The sequence below is a fragment of the Leucoraja erinacea genome, chromosome 27 (assembly GCF_028641065.1).
Source record: "Leucoraja erinacea ecotype New England chromosome 27, Leri_hhj_1, whole genome shotgun sequence".
Taxonomy (NCBI): Eukaryota; Metazoa; Chordata; class Chondrichthyes; order Rajiformes; family Rajidae; genus Leucoraja; species Leucoraja erinaceus.
Window position 1 is genome coordinate 12,862,644 of NC_073403.1, and position 24,377 is coordinate 12,887,020.

The following is a 24,377-nucleotide window of genomic DNA, read 5'->3' on the forward strand; positions in this document are numbered from 1 at the left end:
GCTTGAAAAACACTTTATTGTCCACACGTGAATATAGGCTTTCATAAGGACAGCCCCTTCATTCCAGGAAAATGCTTGTAAATGTACACTGAAGTGCCCCCAAGGCCTGTATGTTCTTATTTAAATATGGAGTACAATACTCCATCCTGTACTCTGAATGTATATGTTAAGTAACTCCTTTGTACTCCAATCCATTGCAATAAAAAAACAACAAACCATTTGCCTTCCAGCATATTCATTGATTGTTCCCTGAACCACCTCACACAGGCTTTTCCGTTAACAATTTCTGTTAAGTTTCTTACCATTTTCCAAATGGTGCTTTTCTATTTATTTCCACCAAGGTGAACAGCCTTACAAATTTCCACAACTTCATCTGCCTTTACCTTGCTCCATCAGTTGAAGAGTCTAAGCACCTTCACATCTCACTTTCTTATCTAGTTTTCATATCATCATCAAAATTGGATACTTTACACTCAACACAGGGCGTATTGTCAATTGCTTATGCATTACTGTTCCTGTGCCATCTACTAGCAACTGTTTGGTGATCTGCAAATAACACGTTAATTTTCACTCTCTTTCTGTTCTTTAAACAATTTTCAATCGATGCTGATGAATCCATCCTGCACCACATTGGACAGGATGTGTACTGAATGAGACTGAGGGGCCTTCGCTTAACTCTATTTATCAGAGTACTAAGTATACATTTAGTAACTCTTATTTATCTACAGTTTTACAGATAGCTTGTCAGCTCCTCCAGAGTTAATGGCTACTCCAGACTCACCCACTTGCTGTTATCAGAAAGCTCTGAGCTAGAGGATAACAAGTTCTGGGAGGCTGTTCTGTCTGGCCTTTCATTCTGCCTGGCCTTTCATTCTGTCTGGCCTTTCATTCTTATAACCTGGTAAAGGAGATTGGCAGTTTCTTAATATGTCCAGCTGTATATGCATTGTTGAACCAACCTCTTCATTAAATGATGTTGATCCTAGAGCTGCTTCTTTTGGAACAAGAACCATTTGCTCAACTCATCCTGCTTCCTGTCCCAGCCTCTGGATTGGAAGATGGTCTTGGACTCTATGAGACAAAGGGCATAGGTTGCTGCTTCTTTATCTCTTGGAGCCCCTCCTTCATATTCACCTCTATCAAGAACTGCATGCTACTTCAGGGTTGACCCACAGTTCCCTCTATATTTCTAAATACATTTGAGGATGAAGAACCTCTTGATGTTCATCTTGATTACGTCCCTCCAGTCCATCAGGGAGTCAAGGTGCATTTCACATTTCTCCAATACGTGTAATCCCTTAAAAGTTATTTGTTCTCTGGGGTCAACTGTTCAACTTTCAGCTTCTATGTCCCTTTGCCAGCCTGTTGGTCTTTCTGCATACAGCCAACAGGAAGCAATGGTCAGAGTTGAGGCCCTGTTTTTCTGTATTATGACTCTCTGAATCTATGTTGACTTGGTGAAGTTAATGACTTAGACTATCATGGATTGGTGGTTAGAGTTCCGCTTGCTAGACATGGTCAGTGACTGGCAAATGTTACTTATCACTTGTCAACCCATGCCTGAAAGTTGTCCAGGTCTTGCTGCTTGAAAAGATGGATTGCTTCATTTGCTGTGGAGTTGTGAATGGAATTGAACAACTTACAATTGTTGGAATACTTCCCCTCTTCTGAACTTACAATGGTATGGGGGTAAGTAATGAAGCATCTGAATTTGGCTGTTTAAGTTTGATCCAATGATCACAATTGGAATGCACAAATAGTAATTTTGAAAAGAAACAAAAATTAAAGGCTAAAAGTCAAAAAAGCTATAGTGATAGTGACTGGCATGGACTGAGTATGAATTGCAAACAAGAGATGAACTGCTGGTTCACTTTGTTGGTTGTACATCCTACAAGGACTCCTTGCATGTCAACCAACACAATGGATAAATGGGATGGTGTAAGTTATGATAGGTTCAGTAAAGCTTGAATGTAACAGTGAAAGAGGCCAATAATCTATTGGTATTATACTGAAAAACAATCCAGTCAACCACATTGCATTATTATTTCCTGAGCACAACTTTTAGTTCGTCAAATTCCCTACTGAAGGCAACTATTGATCTGTAAACAAAGGTAGACAAAAGTGCTGGAGAAACTCAGCAGGTGCGGCAGCATCGGTGGAGTGAAGGAAATAGGCAAAGTTTCGGGCCGTACCCTTCTTCAGACCCGGACTATTGATCTGTAAATGCGGGCCCTTCCTCACAATATCTCTGGTTCTTTTGCTATTCATCCTAAAACAGTCCTGCCCGGTTATCAACCTTTCATGCATTAGAAAGCATTTCTCTTTATTATATCCACTGAAATCCAGCGCAACTTTAAACATTTTTATAGTTTTTTTTATTAATATGGTATGCTAAAGGGAAATATCCAAGATTATTCACATTAATATATTTATAAATGTCCATTGCCAGTCTAGTATGCCTCTCAGAGCCGTACATATTTCTCAAATTGCCCAAAACTGTACAGAACACCTCAGCTAGGGCAGTTCTAGTGTTTAACATTGGTCGAGAGTGTTTTATTGTCATTGGGAAGAAGCTGTTCCTGAACCTGGACGTTACAGTCTTCAGGCTCCTGCACCTTCTTCCTGATGGTAGTGGTGAGATAAGTGTATGGCCAGGATGGTGTGGTTGAGTGGATATAAGTTTATGTTGGGTGGAATATTGGAGGTCAAGCAAAAAAACTGTGAAATCATCGTCTAGGGGCAGCACAAGATGGAGCCTGATGCTGAGTATTTCCAGCATTTTAGTTTTGCTTTTACATAATTGTATGTGAAACTGACTCTGCCAGGGAGAAGCTTGCAAATAATGTCCAGCGAAAATACTTTATGGCAGGGACCAACAACAATGGCTTAAGTGCCTCAAGGCCATTTCTGCTTAGTCAATCCTGATGAAACAGCAGTGGAACAAATCAGAGTGCACTTTACTGCAATTATTTATTTTTGATCATTCTTCAATATGGCCATTACGATTTCAAAGTACAACTCAAGTTACTCAGACCTTGCACAGGATGATTCATTGTAGTTGGCCATAACCATTTATCTTCAGAAGTGACATCCATCAACATAATGAATATCAGAGAATAATTACACTTCCTCAGGTGGCATAGTGGGGTGCAACGGTAGAGTTGCTGCCTTACAGCGCCAAACACAGGGTTCAATCCTGATTACGGGTGCTGTCTGTACAGAGTTTGTACATTCTCCCCGGTTTTCTCTCCCAATCTAAAGTTGTACAGTTTTGTAGGTTAATTGGCTTGGTGTAAAAATGTAAATGGTCCCTGGTGTGTAGGGTGGTGTTAATGTGCAGGGATCGCTGGTCGGTGCGGACTTGGTGAGCCAATGGGCCTGTTTCCATGCTGAATCTCTAAACTAAATACCAAGGCATGTAAAACTAGAGTAAACTAGGCTTTTATCAAATTGCTATTCTAAACAGTGTGGTAACACTTTGAAAATGAGATTTATAAAAATACAGTTTTAATTGTAACAGAATTAAGATGGAACATGAAGTGAGTTTATCTCATAATAAATTGAACATAATTACTTTCCATATTTTTGTTTGGTTTCCAATTCACAACTAGATGACTACAATTTATCATGGAAAATCTGACCTTGAACTTTATTTCAGTGCCACTGCTATCTGGTTGTCGAGATTCAGCAAATAGCATCTGCTTAGATCTTTACCAATGTTGCTCAGTAATCAGTTAATAAAGGATGAGCAAGCTTAACTTAGAAAAATGCCTGTTCATTGTTGAAGGGCACATTATTGACGCATGACTGAAAACTTGACCTGCTAAAAGTCGCAATGCTTAAGTGTTTTTGGTGATGAAGGTGCTTTGTGAAATGCAATACGTGAGGGTCACAACAACCGCAAAAAAATTATTCTCGTGTTCATAATCAGAACAAAGTATTTGCATAACAATCTTTCAACATTTCACAATCAATTAACAAAACTGCCAAACACCATTAGTAAGGAAATAATTATCTAGTAGATTAGTTTCAAATGTTGCTGTTATATTTGGTAGATCTTAGATGTGAATTCTGTTTTAGTTATTGAGATAACTGTAGTTTAATTTAGTTAAGGGATACATCAAGGAAACAGGCCTTTCGGCCCACCGAGACCATGCCGACCAGCAATTCCTGCACACTATCCTACACATACTATGAACAATTTTACCAAGCCAATTAGCCTAGAAACCTGTACGTCTGGAGCATGGGAGGAAACCGGACCACCAGGAGAAAACCCACGCAGGGCACGGAGAGAACATACAAATCCATACAGTCGGCACCCATAGTCAGAATCAAACCCAGGTCTCTGGTGTTTAAGCGAGCAACTCTACCGCGGTGCCATCCCTATAATTTGAAGAAAACTTCTTGTGGCGTTTTAGAGCACAAAATAGGCCCTTTGGTCCAATTTATTCATGCTGCCCACGTTACAGAACTGAGCTAGTCCTACTTGCCTCCGCTTGGCTCATATTCCTCCAAACCTCTCGTATTCATGTCAAAGGCAAGCCAAAGGCAAAGTTGACAAAGCCAGTCTTGCCATTTGCCAGGTAATAGAATCTCCTTAATAGCAAGGGGCACCAGTATTACGTAGTCCCGCTCCACCAAAACCTTTCAGGTTGATCGAGTTCCTGGCCGTTCCTAGGGTTTCTCGCCCAGTCTGGTATCCCTGGGGTGATGGGAGATGAGTGGGGAGTGAATTTGATTAATATTGTCCACAGGTCACTTTGCTTAAGGGATGTGGATTGTGCGCAAACAATTCAACGCCAGGTGATGTTGGACCATATATTTTCTACAATTTTTCACACTTGTGCTTTATCCAGATGATTAACAAGGACAGCTCAGGCTTGTTTGTCGGTTGTCCTTTGTGTTGTGCCTGAGAAGGCAGGTATTAGTTCTCCCACATTCCTTAAAAAGAAGATAGAAGTTTTATCAGGATATCATCAGTGCATGTGAAAATGTATCCTGTAATCTCTGATGCATAAATGGACTTGTAAGAGGCTAGTTAAAGAAAACCAGCTGCATGAGTTACAGCTACAACCTACTCGTATGTAATGATGAGTCTCAGGTCAATCTGTCTAATAAGGCAAAGAAAACTTCACATCATTAGTTCAGCCACACGTCCCAGCGGCACTAATATACACAAACAAGGGTCAGCTGTGCACAATTTTCAGTAGTTTCACAGTGGATGTAAGAGCTGACATCTTATTAATTATTACTGTCATTGTGTAACTCACCCTGTGTAGCTCACATGTTTTGGCTACTGAGTGGGATATTTCTAATGTGCTCGTACAGTTTTCTCTGAATTAGGAGGAATTATTTGTGCCAAAGTTTGTAGAGTTTTCTATATTTGCAATTGTCTTTGGGCATGGTAAACATTTTGGGCACTTCCCTTTTCCTGAAATCTAAATTTGCCATGCAACAATTATAGTTAACAATTGTGGCTGTGTTTTGCCTGTCTCATATCTCATTTTTGTGTTCTTAAATACAAGATTGTTGTACCCTCCAAATGCTGATGTAACTGATTCAGCTGACCTGGTACAGATTTAGAATAGGGCAGCGATGAAAGGCATGCTATCAATTTCGGAAGGACTGATGCTGGTTAATTTGCTGCTTTAGTCCTAAAGCGACCTGCCTGTCACTGAAGCTGTTACACTGCCCACCTTTTGAGCTAGCTTCAGTCATCTCTGCAGTCTATTACCAATGTAATGGCTGTGTTGAATGGTACTATATAATTGAATAGCAGGAACTATTGAAAGCTTCCTCCCCATCCCAAAGGAAGCCGCGCAACCTGTTCCATTTTTAAGACTGTGTCAGCTGCTGGCTCAGTAAGTGAACGTTTGCTAATTGCCACACGACATTCAGTCTTGATCACATTTCCTTGATTTCAGTGTGCTTGCTCGGTCAACTGTAAGGGCCCTGTTGGAGTGGCAGTAGTGGGAGCACAAATGTTGTCATCCTCAGAGAGGAAATCAGATGTATGCCATAGATTTTCTGGCACCTCTCCCTCCCATCCCCCCAATCTTCCCTGGCCAGAGAAGCAGACGGCAGTAGTTTGCACAGCCGCTATCACAGCATTGAGACCTCTGCTAAAAATGGACTCCAGCAATATGATGGTACACAAAAATAGGAGAAGGAAATAGGCAACGTTTCGGGCCGAAACCCTTCTACAGACTGATAGGGGGTGGCGGGGTGAAGGAAGGAAAAAGGAGGAGGAGGAGCCCAAGGGCTGAGGGATGGGAGGAGACAGCCCGAGGGTTGAGGGAGGGGAGGAGACAGCCCGAGGGCTGAGGGAGGGGAGGAGACAGCAAGGGCTAACAAAATTGGGAGAATTCAATGTTCATGCCCGCAGGATGCAGACTCCCCAAGCGGAATATGAGGTGCTGTTCCTCCAATTTCCGGTGTTGCTCACTGGTCATGGAGGAGACCCAGGACAGAGAGGTCGGACGGGGAATGGGAGGGGGAGTTAAAGTGCTGAGCCACCGGGAGGTCAGCTAGGTTCTTGCGGACCGAGCGGAGGTGTTCGGCGAAACGATCGCCCAACCTCCGCTTACTCACCGATGTAGATCAGCTGACATCTAGAGCAGCGGATGCAGTAGATGAGGTTGGAGGAGATACAGGTGATACAGATACACATCTTCCCATCTCCCCCCTTGTCTGCCTTCCGCAAAGACCGCTCCCTCCGCAACTCCCTTGTCAATTCTTCCCTTCCCTCCCGTACCACCCCCTCCCCGGGCACTTTCCGTTGCAACAGAAATGCAACACCTGTCCCTTTACCTCCCCCCTCGACTCCATTCAAGGACCCAAGCAGTCGTTCCAGGTGCGACAGAGGTTCACCTGTATCTCCTCTAACCTCATCTACTGCATCCACTGCTCTAGACGTCAGCTGATCTACATTGGTGAGACTAGCGGAGGTTGGGCGATCGTTTTGCCGAACACCTCCGCTCGGTCCGCAAGAACCTACCTGACCTGCCGGTGGCTCAGCACTTCAACTCCCCCTCCCATTCCCCGTCCGACCTCTCTGTCCTGCGTCTCCTCCATGGCCAGAGTGAGCAACACCGGAAATTGGAGGAACAGCACCTCATATTCCGCTTGGGGAGTCTGCATCCTGCGGGAATGAACATTGAATTCTCCCAATTTTGTTAGCCCTTGCTGTCTCCTCCCCTTCCTCAGCCCTCGGGCTGTCTCCTCCCCTTCCTCAGCCCTCGGGCTGTCCTCCTCCTTTTTCCTTCCTTCTCCCCGCCACCCCCATCAATCTGAAGACATGTTTCGGCCCAAAACGTTGCCTATTTCCTTCGCTCCATAGATGCTGCTGCACCCGCTGAGTTTCTCCAGCATTTTTGTGTACCTTCGATTTTCCAGCATCTGCAGTTCCTTCTTGAACACTCCAGCAATATGATGGCAGCTAGTCGAGCCGGGATAGTGAAGCAATGCCTCTGGTGCAATGGCAGCTGAAAGGCCTGCTGTCATCCATCAGCATGTAGTCAGGTTGTCTAGTGAAAAGGAGTTTCTATGCTGAAGAGTGCAGAGACATAGGGAAGGTTGAAGCTGTGCTCCTAGATTCATGCTCCTTGCGTCAAGACCTCTCTGCTATCACTGGCTCTTCATACCATTGTAAATTGTCTCTAGTTGTGTGTGTAGGATAGTGTTAGCGTGCAGGGATCGTTGGTCGTGGCCGACTCGGTGTGCCGAAGGGCGTGTTTCCACACTGTAGCTGTATTGTAGCGGGTGCCGTCCTGTGTGGTATGGCTGCCCAGCCTGCAGCTGTCCGTTTTTCATCTTTTTAAAATTTTTAGTTAGTTGAGTGTTTTGTTTTTAGGAGTTCTAGCCTTTTTTATGTAAGGGGGGGAGGGGTGGGGGGGGAAGAGGGAAGCTACTTTCTAGGGTCCCTACCTGGTCGGAGAGGCGGCTTTTCTCCGGGCTGCACCTTCGACCCGTCCTCGCTGCCTACCAGCGGGCCTGGAGCGGCGTTTCCTGAGGGGACCGCCCAGAGTTTCGGCAGCGGCACAGCGATGGAGCGCTATCGCGGAGCGGGCGATGCCTTGCCCGGGTCGCCGCGCTGGAGCTCCGGTGAGCTGAAGACCGCCGATGAAACATCACTGAGCCGCGGGTCTGTGGAGCGGCCAGCTGCGGGTGGCAGCGCTGAACTTAACATCGGGAGCCTGGGATCTCTCGCCGAGATCGCCAGTTGTGGAGCTCCATCCAGCGCTGCCTTGTTGGCTTCGGATGCCGCGGTCTCCGGTACGGAAGCGACTGTTCCAGGTGTCCCAAGCCGCTGTGAGAGCCATTTCAAGAGTTCGGAGTCTTTCCTTTGAACATCACAGAGGACACTATCAAGGTGTCCTATTTTAGGCCAACATAAACATTACAATTTGTCAGTATAAAAATTCTCATCCTGTGACGCGGCGCCGGAGCTACATCACCCGGCGAGAATGGCCTGGAACATCGGGCCTCCGTAAAGGAGACTGCAGAGGCCTCAATAGGCCCGACTATGGGTGAACTGGGGATGGGGACTGGACATTGTGCCTTCCCCCACAGTGGGAACCATTGTGGGGGGATGTTTTTATGTTTATTGTTACATTTCTTTAATGTTGTGTCTAATCTTTATCTGTGTGCTGCATGGCAAGACAAATTTCACTACACCATTTGGTGTATGTGACAATAAATGTCCTTTGTCCTTTGTCCTGTAGCTCTAAACTAAACTAAACACTCTCTGCAGTGGTTGTCATGCTGACCTGTGACCTCTGTGAGTGGTTGGATATATCGATCAGCATATTTGCCCAAATTGGAGCCAGAATATCACATTAACATTTGTTGCTTCAACAAGTGTGCAATACTTGTGAAATTCCTCTTAGTAGTCCTAATCAACACAATACTTGACTATGTAGCATCATGTTCTTGAATAAGAGGTGCATACAAAAACTATCCACTGTAAAATGAGACAAATATGTCCTGATTTACTGCAAACTTCATGTTATTACTTATTCCTATTGGTTTTCCAATATGTACCTTAGGTTTGCAGTAGTTTGTACTGTTGTGCTGCTGCAAGTAAGAATGTCATTGTTCTATCTGGGACATGTGGCAATAAAACACTCTTGATTAGTCTGTACAACCACTTTACCTGCATTTAGTAATCACATCAAACCCACTCCAGTCAGATGTCCATTTATCACTGAAAAACAGTTCAAGTTATTTTTGCTTGCGTGATATCTTTCTCTACTGCAGCTGGACTCTGGAGATTTAACCTGACCTTCGATGAGAAGGATAAATTAAGCAGTCTTGGAAAATTCCAGGAGGTTTTATAATGACATAGTATTGCAATCATATGACTTTTCATTTCTATTCTATTTGTAATCCCCAGCGACCTAGTAAATTACACTGAATCATTAATTGACATTTAAAACTTCCAGGAAGCCATGTTGCTTGCACTTGATCAAATTGGTTCGAAGCTTTTTACAAAGTAGACATATATTTAAGCAGAAATAAAAGCTCAGGTGCAGCTTCTTTCCTGACCTTCTGCATATCTCCTCTGTATTAAGCTGGAGACAAGGATTGCATTGCACAAAGCAAAATTCATGCTAGTTTTTTAATATGGCAGTTAAGACAACACAGAACGGCCACGTCTAATTAAACATTAATGGAGTATATATAATTATGGGTGGGGTGGTACACCTTGTCTATTTGGTGGCACTGAAGATATGCCTCATCTGCGCATTGATTTCAATGTATTTTATTGCTGCCACCAAGACCTCATTCACCATGCTCACATGGTTTTTAATTTATGGCCTTTTTTAAATTAAAGTGATCTTACGTTTAACATTATGCTCTCCAGTAGTTTGTCAGAGAAGTTTTAAAAACATACCATATAAAGTTAGAGGAAGCAATGAACTAAGAAAAAGTTGAAGTCTATATGAAAGTGATTTATAACATCGAATCGTGAGATTTGAAAGAGAGCCAACTATCCGAACACACCTTATCCTCATGCAATTATTGATATTGTCAAGAGGAGATTCAGGATCTGTATTTGTAGAGAGCACTACAAGTGTCAGAATAACAGATATCAAAATGTTTAAAGCTTAACTTAAATAATTGGACAATGTTCTAAAAAAATCATTTTCTGCTTAAACATCAGAGGTTCCCACCACATTGCAGAACTGTTGATAAAAATATTTTGACATGCCTGAGAAAACTATCTGGTGTGAGAATTCTAGCACAAGGCACCCATTTTAGAATTTAATTGTGATTTAAGTTGTTCAAGTGTATAAACTTTCAGTAATTTTAAACAGTTACAAGGTATTGTTGATAATTTATTTATTGTGCTAAACGTACCACATTTCTGATGGCTCTGCATACACTTCTCTAACTATTTCCATGATAAATGATAAAGCAGTGTGGCTTAAAGCATTGATGTTTTGTTTAAGTATTTGTCTACATTTTTTGTACGTTTTATCTTCCAAATGAGACATTTCTCCAAAGCTCCATCTGCTCTCTGAGGAAGATGGTGTAATAGAGGAGCAAAGAAATTATCCCATAAATGTCATGGTCAATATTTATTGCTAAATCAACAATTCTAAAAACAAGTAATCTGCACCTTGAATTTTTCCATTTAGGTGATTTTATGATAAATTAGCTGGCAGATTTTCAATTTTGCAACATTTGCAAATACTTAATTGGTTACTAACCCATTGACTTATTCTGAAAGTGGTATATGGCACAATACAAGTGCACTACATTTGTTTCCTTTGTTAAGGCACGTGGGATCAATGGAGATTTGAAAGATTACATTCAAAATTATCTTGGCCATATAAAACAGAGTAGTGGCAGAGGGTTGTTATTCTGACTGGTAATCTGTGACCGATGTTGTTCAGCAGGGATCAGTGCAGGGACATCTGTTGTTTGTGAAATATACAAATGATTTGGCTGAAAATGTGGGTGTGTAGTTTAATAAGTTTGCAAAAAACACGAACCTGGCAAACTTGTGGACAACGATGAAGGTTGTCAAAGGGTACAGCAGGAAATTGATCAGTTATAAATACAGGTGGGGAAATGGCAGACTGAATTTAATCTGCAGAAGAGTGAGATGTTGCATTTTGGGAGGTCAAGTGTAAGAGGAAAGCATACAGCAAATGGCAAGACCCTTTGGAGCATTAAAGTGCAGAGGGGTCTCGGGGTGCAAGCCTCTTGCTCCCTGAAAGTGGCAACATGTAGGTTGGGTGGTAAAGGAGGCATGCAACATACTTGCCTTCATAGGTCAGTATGTTAAGTGGAAAAGTCAGGTCATTTTGCAGCTGTATAAAACTTTGGTAGATACACATTCATTGTTTTATTTGCAGTTCTGATCACTGTATTACAGGAAGGATTTGCCTCGATTAAAGAGTATTCGCTGTAAAGAGAGGTTGGCTAAGCATACAAAGTTTTAACTGGAGCATCGAAGGTCGAGATTTGATGGAAGCTTAGAAAATTATTAGAGGCATAAATAGGACAGTCTTTGTCCCAGGCTAGAAATGTCAAATACTAGAGGGCAGAGAGCTGCTGAATTAAACAAACACTTTGTTTTTTTTTGTTGGCTTTCCTAATGTCTCTTAATATCCTCTGTAAAGCCTGCACTCGGACACCCACATTCCTCTGCATTTCAAAGCGGTGCTAACTTGTACCATTTAGATAAGATGCCTGTTTATTTTAATCATGGGTAGATTTGCATTTTCCTTGATGTATTCCGTTTGTCAAATCTTTGCTTATGCATTTAACGTATATCTATGGATTTGTAGCCTCCTTATGTTGTCTTCATAACTCAGTTTCCAACCTCTCTTTGTATCATTACCAATATTAACAACCAGTACCCTATTTGCTTACGCCTTTAACCTGTCCATATCAATTGTGTCTTCTTAATAACTCAGTTACCAGCCTATCCGTGCCATTTTAACAATTGTACAAGTACCATATGCATCTAGGCCCTCCAAGCAAGAAATTGCAAGGGGGTTGTCATAGAGTGATAGTGAAAAAAGGCCTTTCGGCCCGACTCGCCCACACCGGCCAACAATAGCCCAGCTACCCTAGTCCCACTTGTCTGCACTTGGTAATCACCCTCCAAATCTGTCCTATCCATGTACCTGTCCAACTGTTTCTTAGACTATGGAATAGTTCCAGCCTCAACTACCTCCTCTGGCATCTTGTTCCATCCACCCACCACCCTCTGTGTTAAAAAGTTACCCTTACTCTGTGCATCTACCCAATCTATTCCTCTCATGATTTAGTATACCTCTATAAGATCTCCCCTCATCCTCCTACACTCCATGGAATACAGACCCAGCCTACTCAACCACTCCCTAAAGCTTACACCCTCTGGTCCTGGCAACATCCTCGTAAATCTTTTCTTAACCCTTTCAAGCTTGACAATATCTTTCCTATAACATGGTGCCCAGAACTGAACACAATATTCCGAATGCGATCTCCCCAACGTCTTAGACAACGGCAACATATATGTGAGGGTGGTGTGACTGACGTTGCAGTGGCCTCTGCAGTCTGTCTTCTTTTTTTTTTGGCCCGTTGAATGTATAGTTTGTTATGGTTTTTATATTGTTTCTAGCTGTGTATATGGGGGGGTGGGGGACTTTTAAATCTCTTCCCTGTACGGGTGGCCCGACCTTTTCTCTGTTGGGTCTCCGTTGTCCTTGGAGCCTAGCACCGTGGAGCGGCCTCCAACCAGAACGACCTGGGAGCTCCAGTCGCGGAGCCTGCGGACTTACCATCGTGGGGCTGGCCGGCTTCGGAGCGTGGCGAGCTGTGGTGGCGCGCCGCTGTGGGCCCGACTCCGGAGCTCGGAGGCTCCAGCCGCAGGTCCGGTGGACGGTGACATCGTGAGCTCACGAGTCCCTGGTGGGAGACAGCAACGGCAACTTCTACCGCCTGAGTTGCGGGGTTGAGGGTGACCCAGAGCGGGGCCTTGCATCGCCCGGCACGGCTTTAACGGCTGCGGGACTTGCCATCGCCCGCCGGGGGCTCCAACATTAGGACCCGGAACGGGGCTTTACATTGCCCAGCGCGGGACTTGCCATCGCCCGCCAGGGGCTTTAACTTCAGGAGAAGAATGGAACACAGGGGAGAGACAAGACTTTGCGTAAATTGTGTTGTTTGTGTGTCTTGGTTCTTTTCTTGTTATATGACTGCAGAAACCAAATTTTGTTTGAACTTCTTTTGAGGTTCAAATTATAATAAATTTGTATAGTATTGTAACCTCCCAACTTCTATACTCAATACTATGTTTGATGAAGGCCAAAGTGCCAAAAGCCTTTTTGACCACCTTATCTACCTGCGACTGGACCTTCAAGGAACCATGCACCTGCACTCTTAGATCCCTCTGCTCCACAACACTACCCAGAGGCCTACCATTCACTGTGTAAGTCCTGCCCTTGTTAGACATCCCAAAATGCAACACCTCACACTTAAATTCCATCAACCATTCCTCCGCCCACCTGGCCAATCGATCCAGATCCTGCTGCAATCGTTCACAACCATCCTCACTATCTGCAAAACCACTAACTTTTATATCATCAGCAAACTTACTAATGTTGCCCTGTATGTTCTCATCCAAATCATTGATGTAGATGACAAACAGTAACGGGCCCAGCACCAAACTGTGGCACACCACTAATCACAGGCCTTCATTCTGAGAAGCAACCTTCCACCACCACCCTCTGCTTCCTATCCATTCAGCTATCTCTCCTTGGATCCCATGAGATCTAACCTTCCAGAGCAGCCTACCATGCGGAACCTTGTCAATCTCCTTACTGAAGTCCATGTACCCAACATCTACAGCTCTGCATTCATCAACCTTTTTGCTCACGTCTTCAAAAAACAATCAGATTTGTGAGACACGACATCCCACGTACAAAACCATGCTGATTGTCCTTAATCAGCCCTTGCCCATCCAAACGCCTGTATATCCTATCCCTCAGAATACTCTCCAGTAACTTACCAACTACAGATGTTAAGCTCACCGGCCTCTAGTTCCCAGCATTTTCCCTGCAGCCCTTCTTAAATCGAGGCACAACATTTGCCACCCTCCAATCTTCTGGTACCTCTCCTGTATTTAAGGACGACTCATAAATTTCAACCAGAGCTCCCACAATTTCCACTCCAGTTTCCCGCAATGTCCTCGGATATATCTGATCAAGCCCCGGAGATTTGTCTACCTTCAAACACGACAGTACCTTCAGTACTAACTTCCTCGATGGTAACCCCGACTGGGCATGGAGCTGCGTGATAAAAGGCTGAGAAATAAGCACAGACTTGCTGTAATCTTCCTTTTTAAGCCAAATTTGATCTGCACAGCATGTTTTTCACTGCTCGGAAAATAAATTATTTGGCTTAGCTCATTATCCTGCTGCTGTGTAGCAGGGATTGCTATGTGCAGAGCTTGCGAGGGGAAATTGCTGTGTGCAAATTGGCTGCTTTTATTTTCCTAAATTAAATCATGAATAAACATTACAGAGTGCTTTGTTGGCTGTAAGTGCTTTGGGAGATCCTGAGGATATGAAACTCATATGAAAGTCATTAAATGTTTATTTTTTTCCCGACAAAGTTGATGCACTTTTCTTAATTGTATCTGGAAGCACAAAAGCGAAGAAGTAAATGAGCAGCTTTAGGGAAAATAATGTACAATTATCTTCAAAATATGGTTCTAAAACAAGTTCTGTTGTTCTCAGGAGTGGCCACACATTGCTGGCATTTTGGTTCTCTCGTCAAGAAGGCAAACTGAACCGGCAGCAGACCATTGAGCTGGGACACCACATTCTTAAAGCTCATATTTTCAAGGTAATCTTATTTATGAAAGATATTAGAAAACCTGTGTGTGTAGATTACATCAAACAGAACTAACTAAAGTCAATGTGAAGCAGCTGCGTTGATAACAATGCATAGAAACATAGATAATTGGTGCAGGAGTCGGCCATTTGGCCCTTTGAGACAGCACTGTCATTCAATATGATCTTGGCTGATTGCAATGGCAGATTTAAACTGCTATGCCATCCTATTATATATACTGCTGTCTCAGTGTGATGCTGACCAATATTACAGATGATATTTCTTTTTATTTTCCCTTCAAACCTGTTCCAGTATATCTGTCCTTCCACCAGTTTGGTCTCCTAATTGCAGTTAGGGCTGGAAATATTGCAAATCCAGGTCCTGTCATTCCAAACAACAATCCAGAATATTTCCATAGAATCAGTAACTCATAGAACACAGAAAAGTACAGCAGAAGAACAGGCCCTTTGGCCAATAAAGCCTGTGCTGAACATGATGCCAAGACTAACTCTTATCTGCCTGAACATAATCCATATCCCTCCATTCCCTGCATATCCATGTTCCTATCCAATCCTATCTCTTAAATATCACTATCGTATTTGCCTCAACTACTACCCCTGGCAGTGCACTCCAGATACCCACCATCCTCTGACCAAAAGACACTTGCTCTGCATATCACCTTTAAACTTTCACCTTGAAGCTATGTCCTCTGGTATTTGATATCTCCAGCCTGGAAAAAGTTCTGATTGTCTCCCCCTATCTATGCCTCTTATAATTTAATATACTTATATCAGGTCTCCCCACTATCTTCCTGAGAAAAGAATCCAAGTCTGTCCAACCTCGCCCTGCAGCAAATACCCCCTAATCCAGGCATCATTCGGGCTAACCTCCTCTGCACCCTTTTTAACGCCTCCATTTTCTTCCTGTAATGGGACAACCAGAACTGCACGCAATATTCGCATTTCAGTTTTCCGATGTAGATAAATATCTTTCCCTTTTCTCTTTAAGGGTCTGAGCAAAAAGGTTGGAGTTTCATCCTCCATTCTGCAAGGGTTGTGGATATCTTACAGTACAGAAGGGCTGTCCACAGCATTGGCATCTTTACGCAATTTATACACTCCAAATATCAAGGTAAAAGCATAATTAATAATTGTTTGTGTTTATATGATTTTTTTTAGATTTGAATCCAACATTGAGGTATAGACTGTTCCTGTGCCACAAATGTATGTTCCTTCGTTTTATTGATTTAACAAAAAAAATCATATATCTTTTCCATGTGGTCATGATAATACACCTTAAACTTTTATGACTGAAACAAAACAATGCAAAAAAAAGTCATACAAAATATACTCTTGTGTTTGTTATTCTCAGAATTTAATTGTAAATAAGTGACAGTAATAATTTAGTAAGTCTAGAAGGCAGAGGTTTCTGTTTATGTATGCTTTATTTATGTCACGTCACAAGTAATTCTTGCTAGGAATGGCAGAAAGGCTCCATAACATATCCTATTTTGCTCGATTAGCCTTACATGCCTACCTTTATTATCAGGACACCCAGTTTGATAGGTCTTCAGAGCCAACTGAATATAATATAGAGCATCTGGTTCATCAATATTTCAAATAAATCTTTCCTAAACTATCTAGCATTATATTTTGGAGTCTTCCTGTAGCTATCTACCGTTTAGGCAACACTTTCTTATATTTGAAAAGTCTCTGTTGGTGGTTACAATCAGTATTTTATGCCACAGTTATATTTCACTTTCTATTTATATCCTGGCCACCAAGGACAAAATTCAAAACACACAATGAGCTTTCCAAAAATCTAGACCTACATTTCACCTGCCCAAAGCTGAGTAATACTTAAAAAAAACTTGCATCAAGATAATGAAACAAGTATCTTGACATTAAGTTACTAAATTTTATTTTTATCTTTAGACTAAGCAGCATGGTTCAAAATAGTGCAATTTACCTTATTACTGTTATATTTGATTATTTTTGATATGTTAACAAAATCATAAAGACACAAAGAGCTTAAATGGGCCGTAATGCTGTACAGTTTAAAAAACGTTTATTTTCAAGAGGTCATACAAGAACACATACATCTCTTACCATTTGTATTTGGTCCTGATGTTGAGATGTTCTTGTGGGTCGAGCAACAATGCGCTCTTTAAGTAGCAGTGCCCGAAATAGACAAATTGAATCACATTCAAAGTCTTCATGTCTGTCATTCATTTACATCATGTATGATTTGATGAGTTAAACATAGAAACATAGAAATTAGGTGCAGGAGTAGGCCATTCGGCCCTTCGAGCCTGCACCGCCATTTAATATGATCATGGCTGATCATCCAACTCAGTATCCCGTACCTGCCTTTTCTCCATACCCTCTGATCCCCTTGGCCACAAGGGCCACATCTAACTCCCTCTTAAATATAGCCAATGAACTGGCCTCAACTACCCTCTGTGGCAGAGAGTTCCAGAGATTCACCACTCTCTGTGTGAAAAAAGTTCTCCTCATCTCGGTTTTAAAGGATTTCCCCCTTATCCTTAAGCTGTGACCCCTTGTCCTGGACTTAAGGTATAAAGTGAAAATCTTTTAATTTAAAATCAGCAACAATGTAACTATGAACAGTGCATGTTTCAAATAGCATGCAATTTTACCTCTATTTGCAATTCAGTTATTTTATAATGTCACCTGGCTCAAGATTTTGAAACTTTCTCCACATTTCCAGAGTAGCCCTTGACAGAAAGCAGCCTTTCACTATTGACTTTGTTAAGTCCTTGAAACCTTCCATACTTAAATTAGATCACTTCTCATTTTGCTAAACTCCAACATATTGACCATACTTACTTGGCCTATTCTTGTCAGGCAGCCCCTTCATCCTATAAATCAATCTTGTGATCCTTCATTGAACTTCCTCCAGTGCAAGTATCTTAAAAATACCTTAAAAAAGGGGACCAAAATCATACACAGTCACTTCAGTGCAGTTTCACTGGTGCACATGTTTAGCAAGGTTTTCATATATTTATACTCCATTGACTTTTTATTACAGGCCCACATATCTCTTTCCTTCTTAATTACTTGTTCGTATATAATAACTTTCTCTGTTAATGCATGTTGACATCCAGAGCTTTCTGCTCCACTGTTCTATAGTCTCTCCCAAGTTAATTAATATTCTTTCCTATTTTTGCCACCGAATTCCTATTTCCCAATATTGTTCTCAATCAGCCAATATTTTGCCAATTTGCTTAATATTCCTTGCAGATGTTCTGTACATCACAAATTGCATTTCTACTTATTGTTGTATAGTCAGCAAATTTGGCTAAATTACACATTATCTTTCTTTTTAGTTTCACCCTCCACTATCCATGCCAAATTATTTATCCAAATGCCACTATTTTTCCAATATATAAAGTTACTTTTTTTATACAGCATTTTGTCAAATGCCTTCTGGAATTCCAAATATACTATATCTATTGCTTCCCTTTATACACTGCACAATCTCAAAACAGCCTTATTAAGTTTGGCAGACATAGTTCCCTTTCATAAAGTCATGTTAACACTGTTAATTGTATGGTGACTTTCTAAATGCCTTACTGCTATTTCCTCAATAATGGACTCTAACCATTTCCCAGTGGCAACTATCAGGGTCCCACAAAGGATTGTATCTTGGCCCGTCGTATGTTGAACAGAGGTGTTACATTTGCAGTTTTTAAACCACAGAGCTCTGTCCAGGAGAAATTAGGAAGATCACAACCAAAGCATCCATTTTCCCTGCAGCCAAATCTTGTGAGAATTTAAGGTGCAGTCCTTCAGCTCCATTTGTCAGTCATTTGTTTACCAAACACCTTTTCTGTGATGAAAATGTGTGAACTTTAACCTCACGTTTCCTACTGTATTTCCTGGTATTATTGGGAGGGATGCTTTTAATGTATTTTACTCAAAATACGTATTCAAATTGCATACAAAGATATCAAAGCAGAAAATTGCATTATTCATTCCCCTGATCCATTCCCTAGGTGACTAATGTTAGTTTTGCCAACTTCCTCTTTTTAGATATAGTTATTTAGCTTTTGCTGTGTGTTTTTACATTCCTTGGTAACTTTCATCAGCTATTTTTTCCATTTCTAATATTTTTATGTCAACATTTGTTTTGTTTTTTCATTTCCAACCTTCAGAGAGAGTGAGTAAAGGTTCACCAAACTGATGGAAGGGCTGTGGTCTGGCGAGAGATTTGATCATTATTACATGAGAGTTGAACAGAAGGAGAAGGATCCTTGCATGGAGAAACCAACTGCATTTGAGGGGGGCAGGGGAGGGGTGAGAATGGTTGTCCAGACTCAGGGGGTAGGGGGTGGGTTGGGAGTGGGGATGGCTTATCCCACTCAGCTTCAGGATGTAGGATAAGGCATTTAGGATGAAAATGATGAGAAATGTCTTCACAGAGCTCACTGAATATATTTAAGAAGGTAGTAAATACATTGGGAATGGATGAGACGTGAGGATATGGCGTTTAGTTATAGATCATCCATGATTATATCAAGATAATAGTTTCAGGCCCACGTTTCTCATTTGCAAACTGGTAATGAAGTTCTATCATGTTACGATCAGTCTGCCCTAGAGGATCCTTCACTACGAGATCACTCATTAATTCTGTCTCATTACCAGTGAATACGTTTAAAAAAGACTGTTCCATGATTAGTTCCACAGCTTAATATTCTAAGAAACTACACTTTACAATTACATGCTCAAGGCCATCTTTTCCAATTTGAGTTTGATGTGAAGCTTAAAGGTATCCATTTCACTGCCGTATCTTCTCTTTAAGCCCCCATTATATAATTCTTTAATAGTTTCTTAAATCTCCCCAATCTTTTGACCTATGACTAATATTCAAAATATTGAATGTCTGTATTACTTTTTTACCACATTCTTAATGTCCTTAGTCAACCCCTGATGGATATTTCTTCTCAAAGTTTTATTAATTCCCAATTAATTGATAATTGTGAAATGTCTCCTTAAATATCTGCCACAGCTCACCAACCATTTGATCTTTCATTTTTATTTACAATGTTAATACTATTTTGGCTCCTATAAATTGCCACTAATTGTGACTTCTCTGCCCAAGTGGATTTTCTATTTTGATCTTCTGAGCTAAAATCATAACTCATCATTGTATTGATCTCATAATTTATTAATCGAGCCATTCCATCTCCTTTTCCTTTTTCTATATTCTTCCAAAGAGTCCAAGTATCCTGGAATATATAGTTCCCAGCCTTTATCACCTTGCAGCCGAGCCTTGTTATTGTACTTGGTCATATGGATGTGTTCCTTTTCGTACTATCAATTCTTCCAACATTTTGCAAATGTGTACATTACAATAACGATGTTGTAAATTTGTTTCTTAAATCAATTTCATTATATTGCAATTCTTTTTGCAAATGCATCCATATAGTTCTATCCTTTATTGCTTGTTACACTCTGGTTATCATTGCCAATTTTAGTGCCCTGCCTTGTCCTTTCTCTTTAACCTTCAGAATTTCCCTCACCTGAACCCTGCCTGTACCAGTTGGGGTTTTTTAATGCATACTTTATGCTTTATTTAGTGTGATTTTTTTCAATGTCCTTTATTAATGTAAATTCTTGCAACCACTCATCTACCTGCATAATTTCAAAATGCCATTATGCATTTTTGAGGGTTATTGCTGCTATGTTGCAGTATAATTTCCAACTTAGATAGATGACCATTACTGCTCAGTTTTCTATTTGTTTTGCTTTCTACTGAATCTATTCAATCAAGCATGCTGTGTTATGCACATTACCTAGCCCGATGCTAGAAAAATATGTAAATTTCAAAATCTTCGCTAAAGAGAGGAGAATCGTGGCACTGCAGTGGTTTCTCCCCATTGGCACAGGGCACAGAGAACGATGACAACAACAACCTCCAACCCCAACCAGTTTATAACTCGGCCAAATTTTGCAAAATACATGAAAATATTTTGTTTAAATAAGATTGAATTAATTAGCTTGCAAGAAGTAAGAAGATTGTTCCCGATGTTGGGGAAGTCCAGGACAAGGGGTCATAGCTTAAGGATAAGGGGGAAATCCTTTAAAACCAAGATGCGAAAAACTTTTTTCACACAGAGAGTGGTGAATCTCTGGAACTCTTTGCCACAGAGGGTAGTTGAGGCCAGTTCATTGGCTATATTTAAAAGGGAGTTAGATGTGGCCCTTGTGGCTAAGGGGATCAGAGGGTATGGAGAGAAGGCAGGTATGGGATACTGAGTTGGATGATCAGCCATGATCATACTGAATGGCGGTGCAGGCTCGAAGGGCTGAATGGCCTACTCCTGCACCTAATTTCTATGTTTCTAAGTAAAAATCTCAGATTTAAACATCTGTACTAAAATAATATTGCATTTGATTTTTTTTTAAACTTGAGACCTACATGTAAGAAGTTAAGTTTGTGCAATCAAGTATTTGGATGTGATAAACCTAATCCGAGGTAATATTTAATACAAAATCATTCTTAACATTTTGAGAGTTTTGAATTCTTCACTATCAACAATAAAAGTGCGCACCTTAAAACCTCCTATCATCTAATATATTTATATAGTAGCTTAAACAATGTAAGCTATCATGGTTCACAGGATCATTCTTCATCTCTTTACCACATTGAGGACACTGTCTAACGTTTAAAAAATATATTGCAACGATTCACCTGACAACTGCAACAGTACCTTTCAAAACTGTCACCTTTTACCAAGATAGTCATTGGCAGCAGGCACATGGGAACACCACTATCTGTAGATTACTCTCCAAGACCCATACCATCCAGGCATGGAAATATCATAAACACAAAATGCTGGAGTAAGTCAATGGGTCAGGCAGTAACCAGTGTGTCCTCCACAACCAAAAAAATAAGATAAGAGAAGAATTCAAAAAACATTATATATTATAACGTAATATGTCACAACCCAAAATATAATAATGACCGTTTTCAGGTTGTTTTATTTCACTTCAGTTGCTAACCTGGTATTGCATAGATTGGGTTGGACTTGGTATTTTGATATGAATTCCACATAAGACACAAATCAAGTTGCGTTGTTCAGCAATCAGTGCTCCCCTTGGAGATTTGTCAGAGCACTCAGACCACGGCAGGTCACTCCAGGGCGATGAAGTCTGGTACAGGCTTTCGGAGGAGACAAATTTACAATAACAAGTGTCTTTGGCGACCCTTTAGTAAAGTAGTTGTAATTTTGGAAAATAAGTAAATTTTGTTAAAAATGAAGAGAGAAATTGTTTTCACGACTGTCGTTTTGCACTATAAATGGATTGTCCTGTATCTCCCACAAACAGCAATGTGATGAACACTAGATAATCCCGTTATGTTCAAAGATAGATATTAATTCAGACTGAAGCCTTGGGATCTTTTATTTTCACCTGAGAATACAGACAGGGGATTAGTTTAACAAACTTTGTACTACTGTCTCAACAGCTGTTAGAATAGAATATCAGAAATTTCGACTTAAATTTTATCTTTCACTGGAGATTAGCTTGAATTTCACTGGTGATAAATGTTAAATGAAAAGTTAGAACTGATAGTTGCAACATAAGCATGAAAATTATGAATTTATTTTCACTATGTTGTAGGCCAATCACCTGAAAGTTGTAACCTTTTCATCATCCGTTCCTTAGATAGGACATATAATTATTTGGGTTTAATGCAAACTATGAAAAACAAGTTGAGCGCACTGATAACAGCAGAGGCTGTTGGCCTTAACAATATTCTGACTGTATTGCTGATGATATGCTCCGGGACAGGTTGTGCCTTTATCCAGTCTCTGCAGTACAGCTACAATACTGCCATCTGCCTGACCATGGAAGACTGTCTAGGTCTGTCTTGTACACAAAAAAAACAGGACAAATGCGATATAACTAATTGCCATCAGTAATGTAATTAGTAACTTTCTTACCCATAACTTATTAATTGTGCTTAGTTTAAATTAATTTATGACCACTTAGTTCTGCACACAGTTCTTAGTCTACATATTGGTATTGGTTTATTATTTTCATGTGTAAGTACCGAGATAAAACGAAAAGCCGTATTATGCATTATCTAGTCAAATGATACTATATATGAATACAATCCAACCATACAGAAGTACAACAGATAGTGCAACAAGAAAAATGCCAGTGTGCAGACTATAGCGTTAGGGCATTATAGAGAAAGTGCAGGTAAAAAGATTACAAGATCCGAATTGAGGTAGGTTTGTAGATAAGGACTACACCCTACCTATGGGAGGACGGTTCAGTCGTCTGATAACAGTGGAAAATTAGGTGTTCCTGGATCTGCTAGTATGTACACTCAAGCTTTTTGATCTTCTGCCCAACAGGAGAGAGGAGAAAAGGGAATGGCCAGTTTGTAAATGATCCTTGTTTATATTAGCTACATTCCTGAGGCAACATGATGTATAGAAGGAGATAAAGTGGAGGGAGGCTTGTTTTTGTGACGAATTGAGCTATATCCACAACTGTGCTATTTCTTGTGGTCTTGCAAAAATACGGGGAAAAGAGCAGAATTCTTGAGGTCAGGTGAAAATAACTGCCTTTGGGGTTTAGTTAATGTTTGTTGCAATGTGGCATCAAGAAGTCTTAGTAAAACTGAAATCAGAGGAAGCCAGGGAAAACTATTTCCTTCGCTCCATAGATGCTGCTGCATCTTTTGAGTTTATCCAGCATTTTTTTGTGTACCTTCGATCTTCCAGCATCTGCAGTTCCTTCTTGAATAGTAACCAGCATCCTTCTACACGCAAAGGAAGATGGTTATAGCTGTTGGAGTTTTTTTATCTCGGTCCCAAGACTTCACGGCAGCAATTCTTCAGGGCAGTGCCTAATGTTATTTGATCACCAATGATACTCTTTGCAACATAAGATCAGAAGTGAAGATGTGATAATTACATGATGGTCATTTCAATTCACAGTTCCTGATATAAATAAGCAAGGCTTTTATTCTTGTCTGACCTAATTAGTGGAGCATATCCCTAGTGCTGGGGATTACTTAGGACTGAGTTTGTGAATTATTTATTGAAGGCAGTAGTTATAGAGAACATTTGGAAATTAAAAGTTCCTATTGTGAAGACAAGTTTAACATTAGAAATGAAACAGTTGTTCCTCTGTCATTTTAATTGTAGTCAGAATTTGAACATACAGCAAGAACTCAGCAATTATTTCAAAACTTTAATATTTTAATGGAAAATGAAAATATTGTTTCAATTGAAAGTATTGTGAACCTATTGAACATACATTTTTACTATATAATGGAGACAAATGCAAACTATGTTTAGTTTAATTCAGTTAATTATTGTCACGTGTATTGAGGTACAGTGAAAAAGCTTTTTTTAACTGCATTTTGAATATAGTTGTGGATAAAAAGATCAGCTGACTATTTCACCCAACAGGACCAAACCACAGCATATGTTGTACACTTATTGTAGAGATCCTGATTTATTTTTTTGACCGTCTCGCTAATGCTGAGAATCTTAT

General features: G+C 40.7%; 1 protein-coding gene across 15 annotated transcripts in view; it reads left to right on the plus strand.

Moving 5' to 3' along the window:
- tanc2a (tetratricopeptide repeat, ankyrin repeat and coiled-coil containing 2a) overlaps window positions 1–24,377 on the plus strand; it is a 464,896-nt gene that overhangs the window by 388,972 nt on the left and 51,547 nt on the right. For all 15 annotated transcript variants that reach the window (XM_055657051.1, XM_055657052.1, XM_055657047.1 and 12 more), the window contains 2 exons: window positions 14,739–14,847; window positions 15,844–15,966. In XM_055657051.1, the coding sequence (XP_055513026.1) occupies window positions 14,739–14,847; window positions 15,844–15,966 (232 nt within the window). The remainder of the gene's footprint in view (window positions 1–14,738; window positions 14,848–15,843; window positions 15,967–24,377) is intronic.